At 27.9% G+C, this 16,122-nt stretch overlaps 3 protein-coding genes and 1 long non-coding RNA gene across 4 annotated transcripts in view; all 4 read right to left on the minus strand.

Moving 5' to 3' along the window:
• Positions 1-6,505, minus strand: part of LOC123265979 — a 172,222-nt gene extending 165,717 nt beyond the window's left edge. The window contains exon 1 of the mRNA XM_044730011.1: positions 6,083-6,505. The gene's annotated coding sequence lies outside the window, so the exon portion shown is untranslated. The remainder of the gene's footprint in view (positions 1-6,082) is intronic.
• LOC123266089 lies at positions 2,364-3,066 on the minus strand. Its single transcript, XM_044730124.1, has 2 exons — positions 2,909-3,066; positions 2,364-2,747 (listed from the first exon to the last, which is right to left on the minus strand). The coding sequence occupies exons 1-2, from the start codon at positions 2,957-2,959 to the stop codon at positions 2,475-2,477; spliced, it is 324 nt and encodes a 107-aa protein (XP_044586059.1). The 5' UTR covers positions 2,960-3,066; the 3' UTR covers positions 2,364-2,474.
• Positions 6,506-10,098: 3,593 nt separating the features above from the next.
• Positions 10,099-12,125, minus strand: LOC123266070. Its single transcript, XM_044730106.1, has 4 exons — positions 11,059-12,125; positions 10,919-10,990; positions 10,383-10,472; positions 10,099-10,307 (listed from the first exon to the last, which is right to left on the minus strand). The coding sequence occupies exons 1-4, from the start codon at positions 12,061-12,063 to the stop codon at positions 10,239-10,241; spliced, it is 1,236 nt and encodes a 411-aa protein (XP_044586041.1). The 5' UTR covers positions 12,064-12,125; the 3' UTR covers positions 10,099-10,238.
• A 415-nt stretch (positions 12,126-12,540) lies between these two features.
• Positions 12,541-13,048, minus strand: LOC123266097. Its single transcript, XR_006509710.1, has 3 exons — positions 13,015-13,048; positions 12,854-12,943; positions 12,541-12,774 (listed from the first exon to the last, which is right to left on the minus strand). It is a non-coding gene; the product is annotated as an uncharacterized LOC123266097 (long non-coding RNA).
• Positions 13,049-16,122: the final 3,074 nt, after the last annotated feature.

Below are 16,122 nucleotides of genomic sequence, written 5' to 3' on the forward strand. Positions count from 1 at the left end.
ATACGTTGTATCAATTTTTCTACAAGCATTATCTTCTTTGCTAGTAGTAACGTAACAATACTGTAAGTAAAAAACACAGTAAAAAAAATTATCTTGCACGAGGCAACAAATATAAAAAAATATGTATCTTATTTATTAATAAAGACCTAATTTTTATAAGAAGAAAAGTATTTTTTTCAATCGATAGGCTTTTAAGCTTGAATGGTTCATTTTGAAATGCACCCGTAAAAGTGATGATAATTTAAAGACACACGAGAATTTTCGAGTAACAAGATGTCAGTCGTATAAATTCAACAGAAAATGAGTTAATCTGGGTTTCTGATGAGCGGCTCTAATGTGAACCCGCTTCGAACTCGAAAACCTGTTCACTTTTGAAGGAACAGGTGTTTCCTTCCAATTACTCCAAGGGCTACTATAATTTAGTTTTTTAGATCTATTTGTTTTATACCTGGACTAAATAAGACACCACTGTCTAATTCATCATCGGGTGGAGAGTAGCGTGCAGAAAAGGAATCATCTGTAATATATACCCTAAACTGGAAGAGAGTAATTACTTTAATTACATCGTAGCAACCAGCTCCTCGTAATGAAGCCATTAGTAGGAATGCATTTAGCTGGCTCTCTGGCACGTACACAGCATTTGCGCTTTGTTTACTGCATTAAATTTTGTTGAATCAAGGTGGATCCTCTATTTCATTAGAATCATTAATGCAAAGTAAAAAAAAAAATAATGACCTACTGTCGAATTAAAGTCCAAATGTAATAACACCGGTCTTAAATGCCAAGACTTAATTCGTGAATACTAATTTTTTAGTTCAGTCGGCACATATTTTAGAGCTTGTTAATTTTTGTGGTTGTTGATTCCTTTTAGTAGCCGAGGAAACATAATTTACATTTAATTGCTAAGAGCTCGAAATTATTTTATTAATGATATCTATAGTATGATATTTAAACTTTTGAGTTTACGAGGAATTTTTTTTTCCTATAAATAACTTTAATAATTATTTTGTAATTTATTATATTATTTTAGGGAAGTAGAAAGTTTTTTTGTAACCGGTTTTGGCATTAGATGGCTAGTATAAAAACTAATTATAGTTAAAAAATTTTTTTGTGGTCTTTTAAAGATGAACTTTTTTTTAGAAATGTAATACTTAAGTTCGTAAGGTACAAATGATTATTATTGACAAAAAAAATTCGTTTATTTTTTAAAACTCTAGAAATTTTTAGAAAACTCAGAAAATTCGTTATTTTCGACAGGCATATTTTCGAACAATATAAAAAAAAAATAATAACAATGATAATGATTTATTACAAGAACTGGTAGAGACTGATAACTCTAGACAAATAGAATCAAGATTATGGTCGACGTAGATTACCGAGGGTTTGTTGTCTTTAATAAAGGGGAAATTGAAAAATATTATTTATATTATTGGCATTTGATGAATGATAAACTACTGTATTAAAATTCACCTCACGTTCTGTATACAAGTGGCGTATAGAGTATGATTAATTCACGCTGATTGAGTTTGCATAGATATATTGATTGTTCGGAAAGTCGGTCACTGCAATGCACCAAACAATTCAATTCATGGCTATTTGCATACTGCGAATCATTTTTAATTATACTTAAAAAGATATTATATTTTATGTTCAATATAATCCCGATGAATTGAGCTCCCGGAATTATCTCATCAAATCCCCATTTTCACAACCCTGGTTCGATCATCGATTGTTACCATTTATTCCAATTCTAATGAAAACTGTTTAATTTCAATGAGAACTCTTTAATTTCATTTTAAATAAATAAATTTATCGATTTATGCATATCAATATTTATTTTCATTTTCATCCGTCGCTGATCATTCATTGTTTCACTCAACGGATTGAGTCTTTGTTTATAAAACGTGATTCAATCCTCAATTACAATAATGAAGGACATTTAGTAACAGTTCTCGGCATTTAAAGTGTCATATCAAAACATCTTAATAATTTTTTTACGTAACATTCACAATGACAAAAAATTTTTTTTTATTATTTATATCATCCAACAATACTCTTTTTTAAATTTATTAATTTATCTGTGAGATTATTTAAAAATTTTCTTTTCTCTGGATTTTAATTCTACAAAAGCGATTTTTCAAATAACTGCAGAATAAAAATATTTTAATAAAAAAAACATCAAAGGAAACTGGAAGCATTTATTAAAAATTCCAGGGCTTTGTTAACGTTTCACCATAAAATTTATTTAATATTTTTATTGAAAAGAATTTTTTTACTCAATAGAAATTATTAATAAGAAATAAAAATATGAGTTTATTGACAATATTGAAAGATTATTTATTTTTTACAGAAAAATCGTTGGAAAAGCGTTAAATTTAAAATTTATTTTTCATCGGATAATAAATTCACAATAAAATACGAGGTAAAATCATATTGATATTTAATATTACTTTTTACAGCATTGAGTATAAAATTTAAGAGGTCTGTTTTTCCAATTGCTCGGTAGCATTTTTTAACCCAGCAATGTAATTTTTTCCAGATTCATACAGTTCTTGACCATTTTCCACTCCCTGTTTGGCTGTTTCCTGAGCAGAGTCCATAATTTCTTGCAATTTATTTCGAGCTGATTCAATAGCTTTGCTTGCAGTCTCTTGAGCGTACTCTAAGGCCTCTTGCGCTCGCTCCTTGAACGTATCAAATGCCTCTTGTGCTTTTTCCGCTATAGTTTGTTCTGGTAATGGTGCACTCTATAAAGTAATTATTCTGTACAGGATAAAACGCACCTTTCTCACTTTAACGAGTAAATAAATTAATTCAAATAGACACCTCATTTTACAGTTTAAAAACAAACAGCTTAAACTATTTTGCTATTTTCGATTGAAAAACTTTTTAATAAATTAATACTTACCTGGACGAGAAGAAAACTCATCAGAGATAAAATAACTATTGTTGTTTTCATCTTGTGCCGGTTGGTCTGGGTAGCTCGCTATACCAAGATATACTGACGCACAATAAATCGAGTTTTATACCAAAAGGATGTATTACACAACTCCTACGCGGTTTTGTTATATATTTACAAATTTTTTTGTTATGTAAGAGGCGTTAATAAGCAATTATATAAATTATCCTCGACATATCTCGTGCATCATAAAATGCTCTAGACATGAATGCTTGGTTACTCATAACATAGTTTAGCTATCACTAACTATCAAAACCTTGGATTTTTTTTTTTTATTTTAATAATCGAATTTTATTTAAAAAAAAAAAAACTTTTTTTATAAAATTGTATGTTTAATGTTTTTTTTTTTTTTTTTTTAATTATATTGACCCATTAATAAAAAATCTTTAATTGTCAATTGATACCAACACGATATTTTTTGTATGAAGAATTCAAAATTATAGAATTTTATTTTTAAAAAATCAATACTCATAGATATCCTACATTTGTCAAAGTATCATTTTATTTAGTAGAACAAAGTTTCGAACATCCAAGGGCTTAACTTTCAAATATTTTGTTTCAAAAGCATCAAAAAGGTTCTAGGAAAAAAATTGACGTAACAAGGGCACGAGATTTTAACGGGAATTCGGGTCTGATGGACACCAACATCCTACTTTCCTTTAAAGGAAAACGGAAAAAATTTTGCTCTGAATTATTCCATTTAAACAATTTCCAATACCGACAAAATTAATTAAACTTTTAAATATCAAATCGCAGAGATTTAATTTAAATTAATTATTTTAATTAAAAACTAAAAAACCTTGTAGTTAAATTAATTAAAATGTATCGATCGTTTACAGGTGAGTAAAAGAATTTAATTGATACCGCAATTAAAAATTAATTTGATATTAAATAAATAACTGAGTAATTAAAGTAGAATTTCATTTATATCTTCTTTATTAAAATTCGATTATTATCATAATAATTTCAGTTAGTTGTAATAATGAAATAAATTTTGCAAAGAGAAAGCAAAAATATGATCTAAAAATTTGACTTGAAATTATTTTTAGTATTACACAGTACCGAATATAAATGAAGATGTATGGTGAATTATTTAACCCTTAATTTAAGTGATAAGGACAGATAAGAGTATATGCAAAGTTTGAAGTCTACAAATTACGTTATAGTGTCAAAATTAATCATCGGAACAAAATTATTGCTCTATCTTATGCATAAGTCATGTTTCAAATTCCGCAATTAAATTACTAAAGTATAAACATAGTTAAACGCTAACTCATTTATATACTTAGGTTTACGCATTGTACTTGAATGCGTGGGAACACATAGGGTGGTATATATATGTGTAGAATAGTATTATATATAGAGCAAGAATATACCTATAGGATGTTACAGCTAACATTAAAGCTATTGTCACTGGATAAATTGAATATAAAAAAAGACGAGAAAAAGTATGTAAAGAGAAGGATTTCTGAAATCTCTCTAGTCTGTGCGGTTCGCTGTGTTTTGTCTGCGACCCTACACTACATCAGTATGGTATAGAGACTACCTGGGTATTCCCTTCACTGTTAAACAAGTATAGCGACAAACCCAGAGAGATCTCGTCACGCGCAAGCAACCATAAAGCGGTACTAATTTCATCGGATGAATTCCTTGAATATACACCGCACGTACATGTACTATATATATTATGAGGAAAAGCTACCATGAATTTTTGACGTACTATAAAGTTACGCAGGATTTTATAACAATAACAGAATCCACCAGTGTCAATGTCGACGTCGATGAGAAAAATGATGGATTAAAAAGTACAATAAGATAAAATAAAAAAAGCGCACAAGACTGATTTAGCTTCATTCAAAGGTAAAAGGTGTGTTACCTTTTTAAATATATATGTATATTTTATTCATCAAATAAATCTGATTCAGAGTTTTATTACCGTAAATGTTGAGACTAATTTCAAACAAGCTTGCTAATTATATTTTTTTTGGAATTCTGTCAATAAAAGCCGCAGATTAAATATCGTTCACATTCATGTTAAATTATATGACTCGCGTAATCACATGTTTGCCATTTTATTAAATTCGTGTCAGTGTTTTTACAATGTAAAAAAATTAAACGATCAACAATGAAAAAAATAAAGCTTACTCTGTAAGCCTTAATAAACATTTCAGGGAATTAATCCAGGGCTCTCATTGAAAAATCCTTTGAGAGAAAATCGATGAAAGTAGCTCGTTATTTTATTCATTATCTGTAATTTGCACAAGGCTTTATTGAAATAACTGAAATAATAACCTATATTCTGCATAATGATAATGGATAATGCAGCTTTGATGTTTGTATGTTATATTTTGATACAAATATTTGAGTTTAATTTTTAAAATTAATTTTACACGGCGATTATTCGCGAAACTAATTCCCCGAGGTTGTTTATCTGTAGACTTGATCAAGTCATTTCACTAGAAAACGGGTGTAGAAAATTTAATTGCCTTCCATTAAGCATTACGTGTGCTACCAAGTTGTAAAAGATATTTACATAAATATATAAACTTTTTGACTAATGGTTTTTTTATAACCTGCTCGACTAATTGAAACAACGACAAAAATTACTTAGATTTGAACATTAAGTTTTTTCTACAAAACAAATTTTACTTGAAAAATAAATTACAGCATAGATATTATATTTTTGCTTTGAAATTTCATCGAATTTGATTCAATATTGATTTCTTTTATTTATTGATATAAATTTAAATACCACGAGTGTTTTTTAAATAAAAAAATGATTTAAATTCTTATATTTTCATTGTTGTCCGAATTAAAAAAAAATGTTTTAAACAAATTACTTTTAAAAAAATGTAATATATTTTGAAATTTATACCTGCATATAGGACCTACGTAATATTTTTGCTATAATAAATTTTAATAAAATAAACAGGATTATTTACCTGGTGGTTTGATAAAATCTCAGTCACAATAAAATACTATTACACAAATAATAACACAAAGACTTATCTACACCCAGCAGTTATAAGTAATTTGATATGATTGCACAAACCGTTTGATGCTATTATTCCGGTCTGCAGTCATTGAGTGAAACCGAGCAGCAGTAATTGATCAAAAACTTACCATTTATTGCTGTTATATCCTTTTCCACGAATAACTTTGATCTCTAATGTGTTCAGTGAGCTTATTTACTTATTTTGAGTCAGCTATTACTCTTTCCGCTGAAAATAAAAAATATTATTTTACTTTAACGTTTTCAATACTTGTCGTAATTATAAATAGATTACTTACTATATATATATATAAATAGACATATACCGTACACAAAAGTTTTTATTCAACTCGAGTTATTTTGACTGTCGACTGGTGAAAGCTTTGATTAAAAATACGGAATTTGTTATACACACAAATGACATGTAGCGGTTTTGAATTTTTGTTGGGTTATCGAAACCTTCTCAATCTCGAGTGACATAATAACATAAGATAGCCAGGTAAGTTGTTTGAAGAGATCAAAATAAGATCCTCAGCAAAAAAATTTCGATCTAGATTGTGTAGTCTTTACGAACAGTTGTGACAGATGCGGGATTATATAAATCGTACCCAGACTAGTTATTCTTTTATATTGTACACAACTTTTATAAGAAGTACAAATACAATGTCATTTCATACAAGAATAAAAGTCTCTTGTATAAATAATAAAAATATTCTGTCACTGATGCGTACACAGACAAAGCATTTCGAATATTCAATAGCTGCATATAAAAATAGTCTTTAGTTTTTATTTTTATACCCACCATTCAACAATACAACGTTTGATAACGGTTCTTTTAAAAAAGTAATTAAATTTTATATTAAATTTCGAATCTATTCAAAAGTTTTCATTTTTTATTATTTAGCGATATTGAAAAATTTTTTTCATTTCTCTTTTATTAATATCTCGCCATGAAATCGTCGTATTTTTATTCCTCTTTGTTGTTATACCAGTAAAATAATATCTCATTAATTACCTGGAATACTGGGAAACAATGTGTTCATTTCAATAGAATAGTTTGCTAGTTTTTAATACTTTTTTGTTTTATTCTTCTGTCGGTGAAACCGAGACAGAACTCTTTGATATTTTGGTATATCGGATAAAAAGAATCCTTTCCTTTGTTAGAAAACAAACAGTCGAGCATTATTTCTCGTTAATATGTCACACTTTGAGAGCATGTAGTTCAATAACAGTATTACCGAGATCAAATATTTGTTCGATTGTTAATCCTGCAGATTTATAAATATATACATCGAGAAGCCAAATGTAACAGTGGATTTATAAATATCGGTATCTACAGACGAGAATGAATTAAATGTGGATATATAATATCTTATCCACGGTTAAGATTTACTAAAAAGGTAAATCTTTCTTCTTTACACTCTCGTTTTATTTAGAACCCGCATCTCGATTCGTTTCTTTTTCCATTGTCCACCGCAGAAGGTAGTCGAGAAGGTTGTATAATCGCATTGAGATTTTTCGCCCGTGTCCGACTTGTGAATTACATCCGAAACCGACGAAACGACGCCTCTGGTTTTCTCCCTTTAGTTTCCACCTTTCTTATTCTTATTTCCATTTTTATAACCACAAACTATTCCACCGTGGTTAAATCGTGCGAGAATAGAACTCCAAATTTGTTAGTTTTTTTTTCTCTCTTCCTATATTCACCACTCTCAAGTGATATTCTTTCCGGTCCCGGAGATACGCCCGAATAATTTTTTTTTTATTTTTTATTGAAAAACGCCACCAGATGTTATGCAGTCTACTCTCGCTATGAGTCCTATTGGTGTCTCTCTCATATTAACACGAGTCTGGTCTAAAAAAAAAAAAGACAACAAATAAGACTCATAACGAGACTCGACTGTTGAAAATAATAATCGAATGAAAAGTAAATCAATCAGGGAATTTTTTGTTGAAAAAAATTAATCAATGGTCGAAATGAATTCACTTGGCAGTTAGTTTAATATTTGGTCAATAGAGAATGTGTCTAGGTGGACAGTGAACATTCAAATATTAATAACAAATACAATAAATAATAAAAATAAATATAGAGTTTTAATCTATTAGTCCTGTTGAACGTTTGAATAATTTAATTAAAACGACAAATAAAAATAATAATATAATGAAATTTATTTAGAACATCGACGAATAGCCGACTTGGAATTTAATTAATAGTAGATAGTGGCCTGTACAATTCCCTCGGACAACTATCTTCTATCTCATTCTGCACTCGCTGTTGTTTGAAAGGAATATTCGAGGATAATAAAAATATAAAAATTTAATTGACCGTCGGTACTATGAAATATTTAATTTTTTACTAACGAAAATTTCTACTCCAGCTTAAACTTTTGTGCTTTTTAAATTCAAATATATTTATTACCAGGATGAAAATATTTAAATATTTATTGTTGAAAATAAAAAAGAGATTAATAACATAATAATATAACAGATATAAATAATGAGTGAATTTATAGACTGAGTTTTCCATGAATATTTTAAATATTTATAAGTATTACAGACAAGAAAATTTTTTAGGGATTCTTAACCCCGCTATATGTATACCAGACTAATAATAATAACTCGAAAAAGAGTAAGGTGTAATTTGGTGTCTTGATTGCATTCTATATTTAAATCATAAAAAGTTTGACCGCAGGCATTTAATGTTAGGAAAATTGCTGTTCAAACTTTAGCAACTTTCGAGAATGCTGGACCACTTACCAGAGTATGGATATTTTCTCACCACCCCGCGGCGTTTCATCATAAAAAAAGTTTTCGTATATACACCACACCTGACTCTAAAGTTTTGTGTACTCATAGATATATATTATCGTATATACACAGTATATATAAAATATATAGAGAACTATAGATGTATATAAATGCGGCGACATCAATGACAAATATCTAACCCTAATTCAGTACTAGGACACAATAATATTACTTTTGTACGGTCGGTTTCTTTTGAGCATTTCCGTATTGAAAAAAATAGAAAAAAACCTGTGGATTCAGATAATGGTTCAAGGGATTTATTTCTTTTTTACACCAAAAACGCTGATAGTTCAAAGAGCGCCGTACGTGTTCTTGGTGTCACTAGGCACTACAATTGAACATGTTTTACTGAATAAATGTAAACTTTTGACAAATAACTTAAAAATATGCTACTAGATACCTAGAAAACTGTAGCACCACTTTAAACAGTATATATGAGATTTATTTATGTAGTTAAATTCCAACTTTCTATACAGTAAATATTTATTCAATCACTTTTTAAGAGCCAATTTAATCCAAAAATCATTTCATTTGTTTTCAATAAAATTACAAAGTTTTTCGCAGGCACTTAGGGTGTAAATAGATTATCTGGTCTGGTAAAAAGCCCAAATGAATAAAAATGATTTAAATTTGAAATATTTTAATGAAAAATTCTAAAGGTAAAAAAACTTGCTATCATATTATTGATTGACAACGTTTGAAGCTTTAATATTTAATTTTTATTAAATATAAACTTTCCAAGCATGAAAGACAGAGTAGATGTAGACCAACGAATTTTTTAGAATTTTCGATGTACAGAAATATTGAGTTGCTTTATTTATTCAAATTTACAATGTTATTCCATTATTTATTTTTTTAGGTTTATTAAATGTAATATTAATATTTAAATAAATTTAGAGTGAAATACGGGATTAAAATTTTTATAGATCTAAATTATTCCTTATCAAATTACATTGAAACTTAAAATAAAGACGTTCGTTTGCTCAGTTGTTCTATTATAAAATATTTCAAATATGAATGACACACGGTTGTTCATAATTTCATAATTCTACCGAATACCAAAAATTTTAGTTAAAATATGTCACTTCAACTTCAGATACTACTTAATTCATGAAATATTTCCTTTGCAAGAAAAAGTTATACAAAAAAAGAACACGCTGTGACAGAAATCTCTATATCTTTCAACCATTTATAGACAATAAATTCGTATCTTATAATCTTATAGAGTGCTTAACCCAGGAGTACACAAATAAATGATATTGAAATTTGGATCAATTAATTCCTGGAATTATTGATTTATTGACACCAAATGTCAAGTAAGTTTGAAATAACAGATATATAACTTATTAATACCAATATATTTTAGAGTTTATCGACTGACGAGACAGAGAATAGTATTAAGCAATACCGATATTGAATATATGATGAAGTTAATTTTCACTGTAAGTATTCACAGGAAGTTTGTTAATTAATTATTAATTAATTAGACGGTGAATTGATACGAAATTGAACGACAATAACAAGATAGCTTGCAATGGTGCCAACAATCTAAAAAAAAAAGTTCATTGTAAAAATAAGTTTGTCTTTTGTAATCAACGATAAAGAATTTAATTATTCTCTTACCATTAACAGGAGCCTACGATCTAATGGTATAACATCGCAAGCGGTGAATTCAACTTGGAAATGTGAGATGTCACTTGAAAATTTAGTCAACTATAAATTGAAAATAAAGTGATCGTAAAGTACATCTCAAGTTTTCACGCTTTAGGTGTGCAGTTTCAGTCAAAATATACTTCATGATTAATTAACCTTAGACTGGTTTTCTGAATTAGCGTCGTGTAACATTACATAATGTGATTTTCGTTTCTCAAGTAATACCTTGTAAAGTAATACTTATTGAAAAACCTGATTCTAATTAAAAAATTATCTTTAACAATAAAAAAAAAAAAAAAAAAAAAAAAGGTTTTTACAAAAAGTTTCTTACAGCTCTAACTATCGTAATTAACTAAAGCTGTAAGCTATAAGTGCATAGCAACATTGTAACCCAAAAAGCACTGCGGCATATCCCTCACAGTGTAACCAAAGTCATTAAATTGCGTTTGTTGACCAGTCTTTGGTTAAACCGAACTATAAAATATAGAAAACATAAATTCATTTACTTGTTTTTCAATTTTTGAATCAACTGGACATCTGTTAACCAGTAGACTGATGACTTTTAATGTTTTCTTACTCTGAAATCATAGCGATTTATGAATAAATTTATAAAATTTGAACATTTCATATTTTTATTTACGAATACCTCTTTCATTGTATCTGTAACACTCGAAGTTAATGTCAAAAATATGAAACTCGCCAACGAAAAATTTATCCCATTACATATATAAATTACTCTGTCATAAAATGCTATTGAGAGTACTGACAAAATTATGAAGTAAAGTCGAATAATATTTATTGTGAGGTAGTGAATGATTGAAATCAAAAGAGGTAATCCATAAAAGTTAACGACATTGTCGCATACTTCACACAGTTCTACGTAAGCATGTTTAAGGATTTCTGTTTCATGCCTGAAGGATACTTCCCTTCCAGACAATACCTTTATTTGATTCGTATCATTTACAATATTGTCCAATTTTGTGATAGTTGCATTGATACTCTTGAATCGTTTATTAATTACCTTTAGTAATGTAGAAAATTGTATCATGACCCAACCTCCGATAAGATCAGGGTAAATTCTCAGTAGCAACGTTACGAATGAAAAATTTGAGTGGTGTAACAAAATTGATGTCGAAGTGGCAGAGCATAGAAATTTCACCATAAATATAAAATAAATGTATTTATTATTCTTATTTGATAGATAGTTCTCGCATTTTTTCAATTTTTGATCTGTGGTCTTCAAACGATTGATGACGGCAATTAATATTTTCTGACGACAAACGTAAATAAGTGGTATAAAGTTTATACACAATATTGCAATAAATTTGAGCCTTGCTCTGAATGCCGGTGTCAGTATTGAGTCAGATTGAGCGTGAGGTAATGATGAATTTAGTTCAAAATAAATATTTGATAAACCAATAAACGAAAAAATACAGAGATTATAATATGATCCAACGTATGAAATTTCACATAGATTTATTTCTTCAAAATCATTTAGATTTTTTGAAAGTATCGCAGAAGTATCCACTACCCATGGTGACAATCCGATTAGTTTATAGAAAATATACTGAATTATTATGTAATATCGACGGCACACTAAATTGTACCGGTAAAGATTGAATTTTTCTTTCAAATTTAATAACTCCATCATAGAAATCTGAGGAACTAAATTGTCAACTTGACAATGTCGGAATGAAGACTAATGAAAAAACTCGAGAATGCAGCAACTTTATCGCGTTGACAATCGACTAAAAAAAAACAATAGTTAAGTAATAACGAACTAATTAACTGAATGATAATTATATAGCTCATCTTCAAGTTCTTCTTCAAAGAATGTGAGAGTTGTTTGAAAATTCTCACGATGGAATTAAAATATACCTTTACTCTTAAACTAGATTTGCTAATTTTAAAATCAGATAGATATTTCTTTAATTAGCAATTATTTAGGATCATGCTTTGTCTTATGTAAAAATAGTTATCACGCAAATATAACAAGCGCCGGACAATAAAAATTATACATTAATTAATCCTATGTTAAAATATGCAGACTATTTTCAGAGATATTAATCTAATTGATATTCAATTAGTATTGAGTATTAAATAATAACTAGAATATCAAATAGACTTCCAATAATTATGTTTATTTGTTTTGAGTGATACACAGTATCTCGTGATTATGTAAATAAATGCGATCATTATTTGTCAGAAGAACAATATTGGATCAGTTATTTTGAATAACTAGAGAATATAATTATAGTCTATGTGAGCACAAAAAATAAAAGTTTGAATATTGTCAATTAGAAGCTGTGCCGAAACTGAACTGAATAACGATAACGAGATAAGTTGCGACGGTACCAACAATCTAAACAAAGAATAAAAAATGTATATATTTATACTTCATTAAAGTGTAAAATTATAAAAGTTAAATTTTATTTTCGCACCATAGCTAACAGTCTGCGATCTAATGGTATAACTTCGTAGGCCGTGAATTCAATTTTCAAATGCAGAATATCGCTAGAAAACTTAGCCAACTAAAATCAAGAAATTTTAGATAGTGATTATGAAATTAAATGTAATAAATAAACAAATAAATTTCAGTTACTTGTTTTTCAATTTTTTGATCCATTGAACACTGATCCATAAGTAAATTTATAACTTTTCCTGTGTTGTTGCTCTGGAAAAAATTAATAAATTTATTGAATTTAATTAGTGGTCGATTTGTTAATCACTTTACCTCATTAGTTGTTTTGGTGACAGTAGAAGTTAACACTACAAGTAAGAAAATAATCGATCTGTTGACTACTCCAGCACAAACGTAGAGCATATTGTCAGATTCTTTTATTTGAAGTAATGCCAAAATTACAAAGTACAATCGAATTATGCTTATCAACACGTAATGAATAATCGAAATGAGAATAGGTAATCCGTAAAAATCAGTAGAGTCTTGACATATTTCGCACAGTTCAATGAAAGCAAATTTAATAGTTCTTATTTCGAATATCGCTAATTCAGTTAATAGTGATACATTTTTTTCACTCGCGTTTAATTTACTTCGAATGTCTAATTTTGATATGGCAGAATTAATACTTTTAAATCGTTTACAAATTTTTCTTAATAATATGGTGAATTGTATTATCATCCAACTACTGATAAAATCAGGAAATAAAATAATAAACTGAACTATGACCGAAGATTTTGAAAAATAATAAAATACCATGACTATGTTACTAATAAAAATTAAAAAATTCATGATAAAAATAAAATAAGTATAACAATTTCTTCTTCTTGCTTTGTAGCTTTGACAATTTTGCAATTTTATATCGACATTTTTCAAGCGATTGATTACACCGATCATTAATTTTTGCCGACAAATATAAATCAGTGGTATAAAAGTAATACACAGCACTGCTATAAATTTAAGTTTGGCTCTTACGGTTGGCGTTAAAATTGAGTCATACAGAAAATTAGGGAATTTTAAGTTAAATAAAACATAAAAATTTGTTGAACTAATAAATAAAAATAATAAAAGATTATAACATGATCCCAAGTACGAAAGTTTGCACACAATAATTTGATCGTTATCGTTTGGTGGCTTTTTTAAAATAATATTAGACATATCCAAGCTCCACGGCGACAATCCAATTATTTTGTAAAAAATATGTTGAACAAATATAAAATATCGATTGTAACCTGAGCTACATCGATCGCAGAAAAATTTGTTCTTCAGCTTTAAATTTATTAGTTCCATTACTTGGCTTTTATTGTTGAAAAACTATCGGAAACTAAAGTGCTAACAACAATGTCAGAATAAGACTAATGAATATAACGATCTCGGTAACATTTTTCGATGCAATGTCTATTTTCATTTATCGCATAATTGTTGTGGTGATCTAGATAAGTTACATGTTAAGTAATAAAGTAATGATCGACTAATTAACTAGTTGATAATTATAATTATATATTTCGTCCTTTGATTGTTTTTAGAAATTATTGATAAGAACAAAAATTTAAGTGTTGTAAAATTATTTTGTTTTTGAGCTGAACCAACGACTACTCGTTAAAAGTTTAAATTTAAGTTGTTTACCAACAAAATAACCAAGTAGGTAACATAAAACTGTCTTATTAAGAAAACAGATTTCACGAAAATCTATACTAATGCCTTGAAACCGTACCCAACTCACTATTAATCGTTACAACAGTATAAATATAGTTATTTTCAATGAGATCTTTAATGTTCAACTTTAATTGCAATTTTATTAATAACTTTGACATTGTTGAATAAGAGTCATAAAAATAATTGAAAAATCTCTCAATGAAAATTTCAAATACTTTGGCTAGTTTCATAATTGCAAAAATATCTTCTGTGTTTAACTGCAAATTGAACAAATTAATATTTTTCAATTATTTATCAATTTCAAAAGAAATCTTCAAAAGAAAAGTTTTTCTTCATCAGTATTAAATTTTTTAGCTGATGTTCTCAACACCCTTAAAACAAGTGTATCAAGAGAGTAATTTTTCTAACGACCACATGTGCTTTAATGGTAGTGCACCAAAAAATGTGTTAAAAACTGCTATCATTTAAGCTCATGTATTTTGAGGAAATAATGCTCTCGGGTTTTAAAACAGCCCATTACTTTTTACCGAAAATAGTAATTTGTCAATGGTCACATTTTACGGATATAAAATTATTAGGAGTTATAAAGTCTTGCAAACATTTGAATGAAGTTCGAAAAGAGTTACTGTTTGACTAGATTTGTCAAAACTCAATTAAATAACACTAATGAGATTAGTAAAAATTGTACCAATTCTTGAAAAAAAAAAAAAAAAAAAAATGCTTAGCGAATATGCTCTTGCGTGTAAGATTTACAAATATTTTGTCATACAATAAACCAATTATCTGTTCCTTTTAACAATCTGATAAGACATCATATAACTGTTAAGGTCCATCACTGTAATCACTATTAACTTGGATAAAAACCACTATAAATAATCTGGGAGAATGTTTTAAAGTATTCTCTAAGCACTCTTGACAAAAACTATTGTGTACATCTAGTACAAAAGAGTATAAGACGCTCGGGTCTTGACCTACTCTTCAACTCGTAAATTAATCTTCAAACCTTGCAACTTATTTATTTGTACTATATGTACAGAAATACAAGAAATAGAACGTATTTTAAAAAAATATATATGATTTATAAATATAAAAAATAAATATTATTATTATTTATAATTTATAATAATAAATATATATAAATGATTACTTACTCTACAACTGAATTATTAACTGATGATCATTCATAAGTTAAAATAGAAATATAATATTCGCTACCGAAAACCGATACGTTTCAGGATAATTAAATATGAATTGAAAATGCTTTACTTTAGTCGACTATAATACGTATTTAATGCTATTTTATTCGAAATAAGAAATTGAGAGGTTTTAATAATGTAACTTTTATTCATATGTATGGTAATGTCGCAGTCACATTTGAATTTCGCCAGTGATTTTAACTGTCATTGTTATCAGAATATTTATAGAAAATGAGCTTTAATTAAATTACCTCACATAGCTTCGATAAATCTCCAGTTCAAATAAATAGAACAAGATTTGCATGAGTGTACAAAATGGTACTTGAAATTTTTTTTCAAACTCTCTTCGGTTTTTACGATTGTAAATTTTTGAATATTCTGTGCTATCATAGATCAATTT

Source organism: Cotesia glomerata, linkage group LG1 (genome assembly GCF_020080835.1).
Source record: "Cotesia glomerata isolate CgM1 linkage group LG1, MPM_Cglom_v2.3, whole genome shotgun sequence".
Lineage (NCBI taxonomy): Eukaryota > Metazoa > Arthropoda > Insecta > Hymenoptera > Braconidae > Cotesia > Cotesia glomerata.

Coding starts and splice junctions, on each gene's coding strand:
- LOC123266089 (XM_044730124.1), bottom strand. CDS start 2,959: ATGAAAACAACAATAGTTATTTTATCTCTGATGAGTTTTCTTCTCGTC. Junction 2,748..2,908: donor TGAGTTTTCTTCTCGTCCAG/GTAAGTATTAAT, acceptor ATTACTTTATAG/AGTGCACCATTACCAGAACA.
- LOC123266070 (XM_044730106.1), bottom strand. CDS start 12,063: ATGATGGAGTTATTAAATTTGAAAGAAAAATTCAATCTTTACCGGTAC. Junction 10,473..10,918: donor ATTCAAAAATTGAAAAACAA/GTAAATGAATTT, acceptor TTCAATTTATAG/TTGACTAAATTTTCAAGTGA. Junction 10,308..10,382: donor ATCGTAGGCTCCTGTTAATG/GTAAGAGAATAA, acceptor TTTTTTTTTTAG/ATTGTTGGCACCATTGCAAG.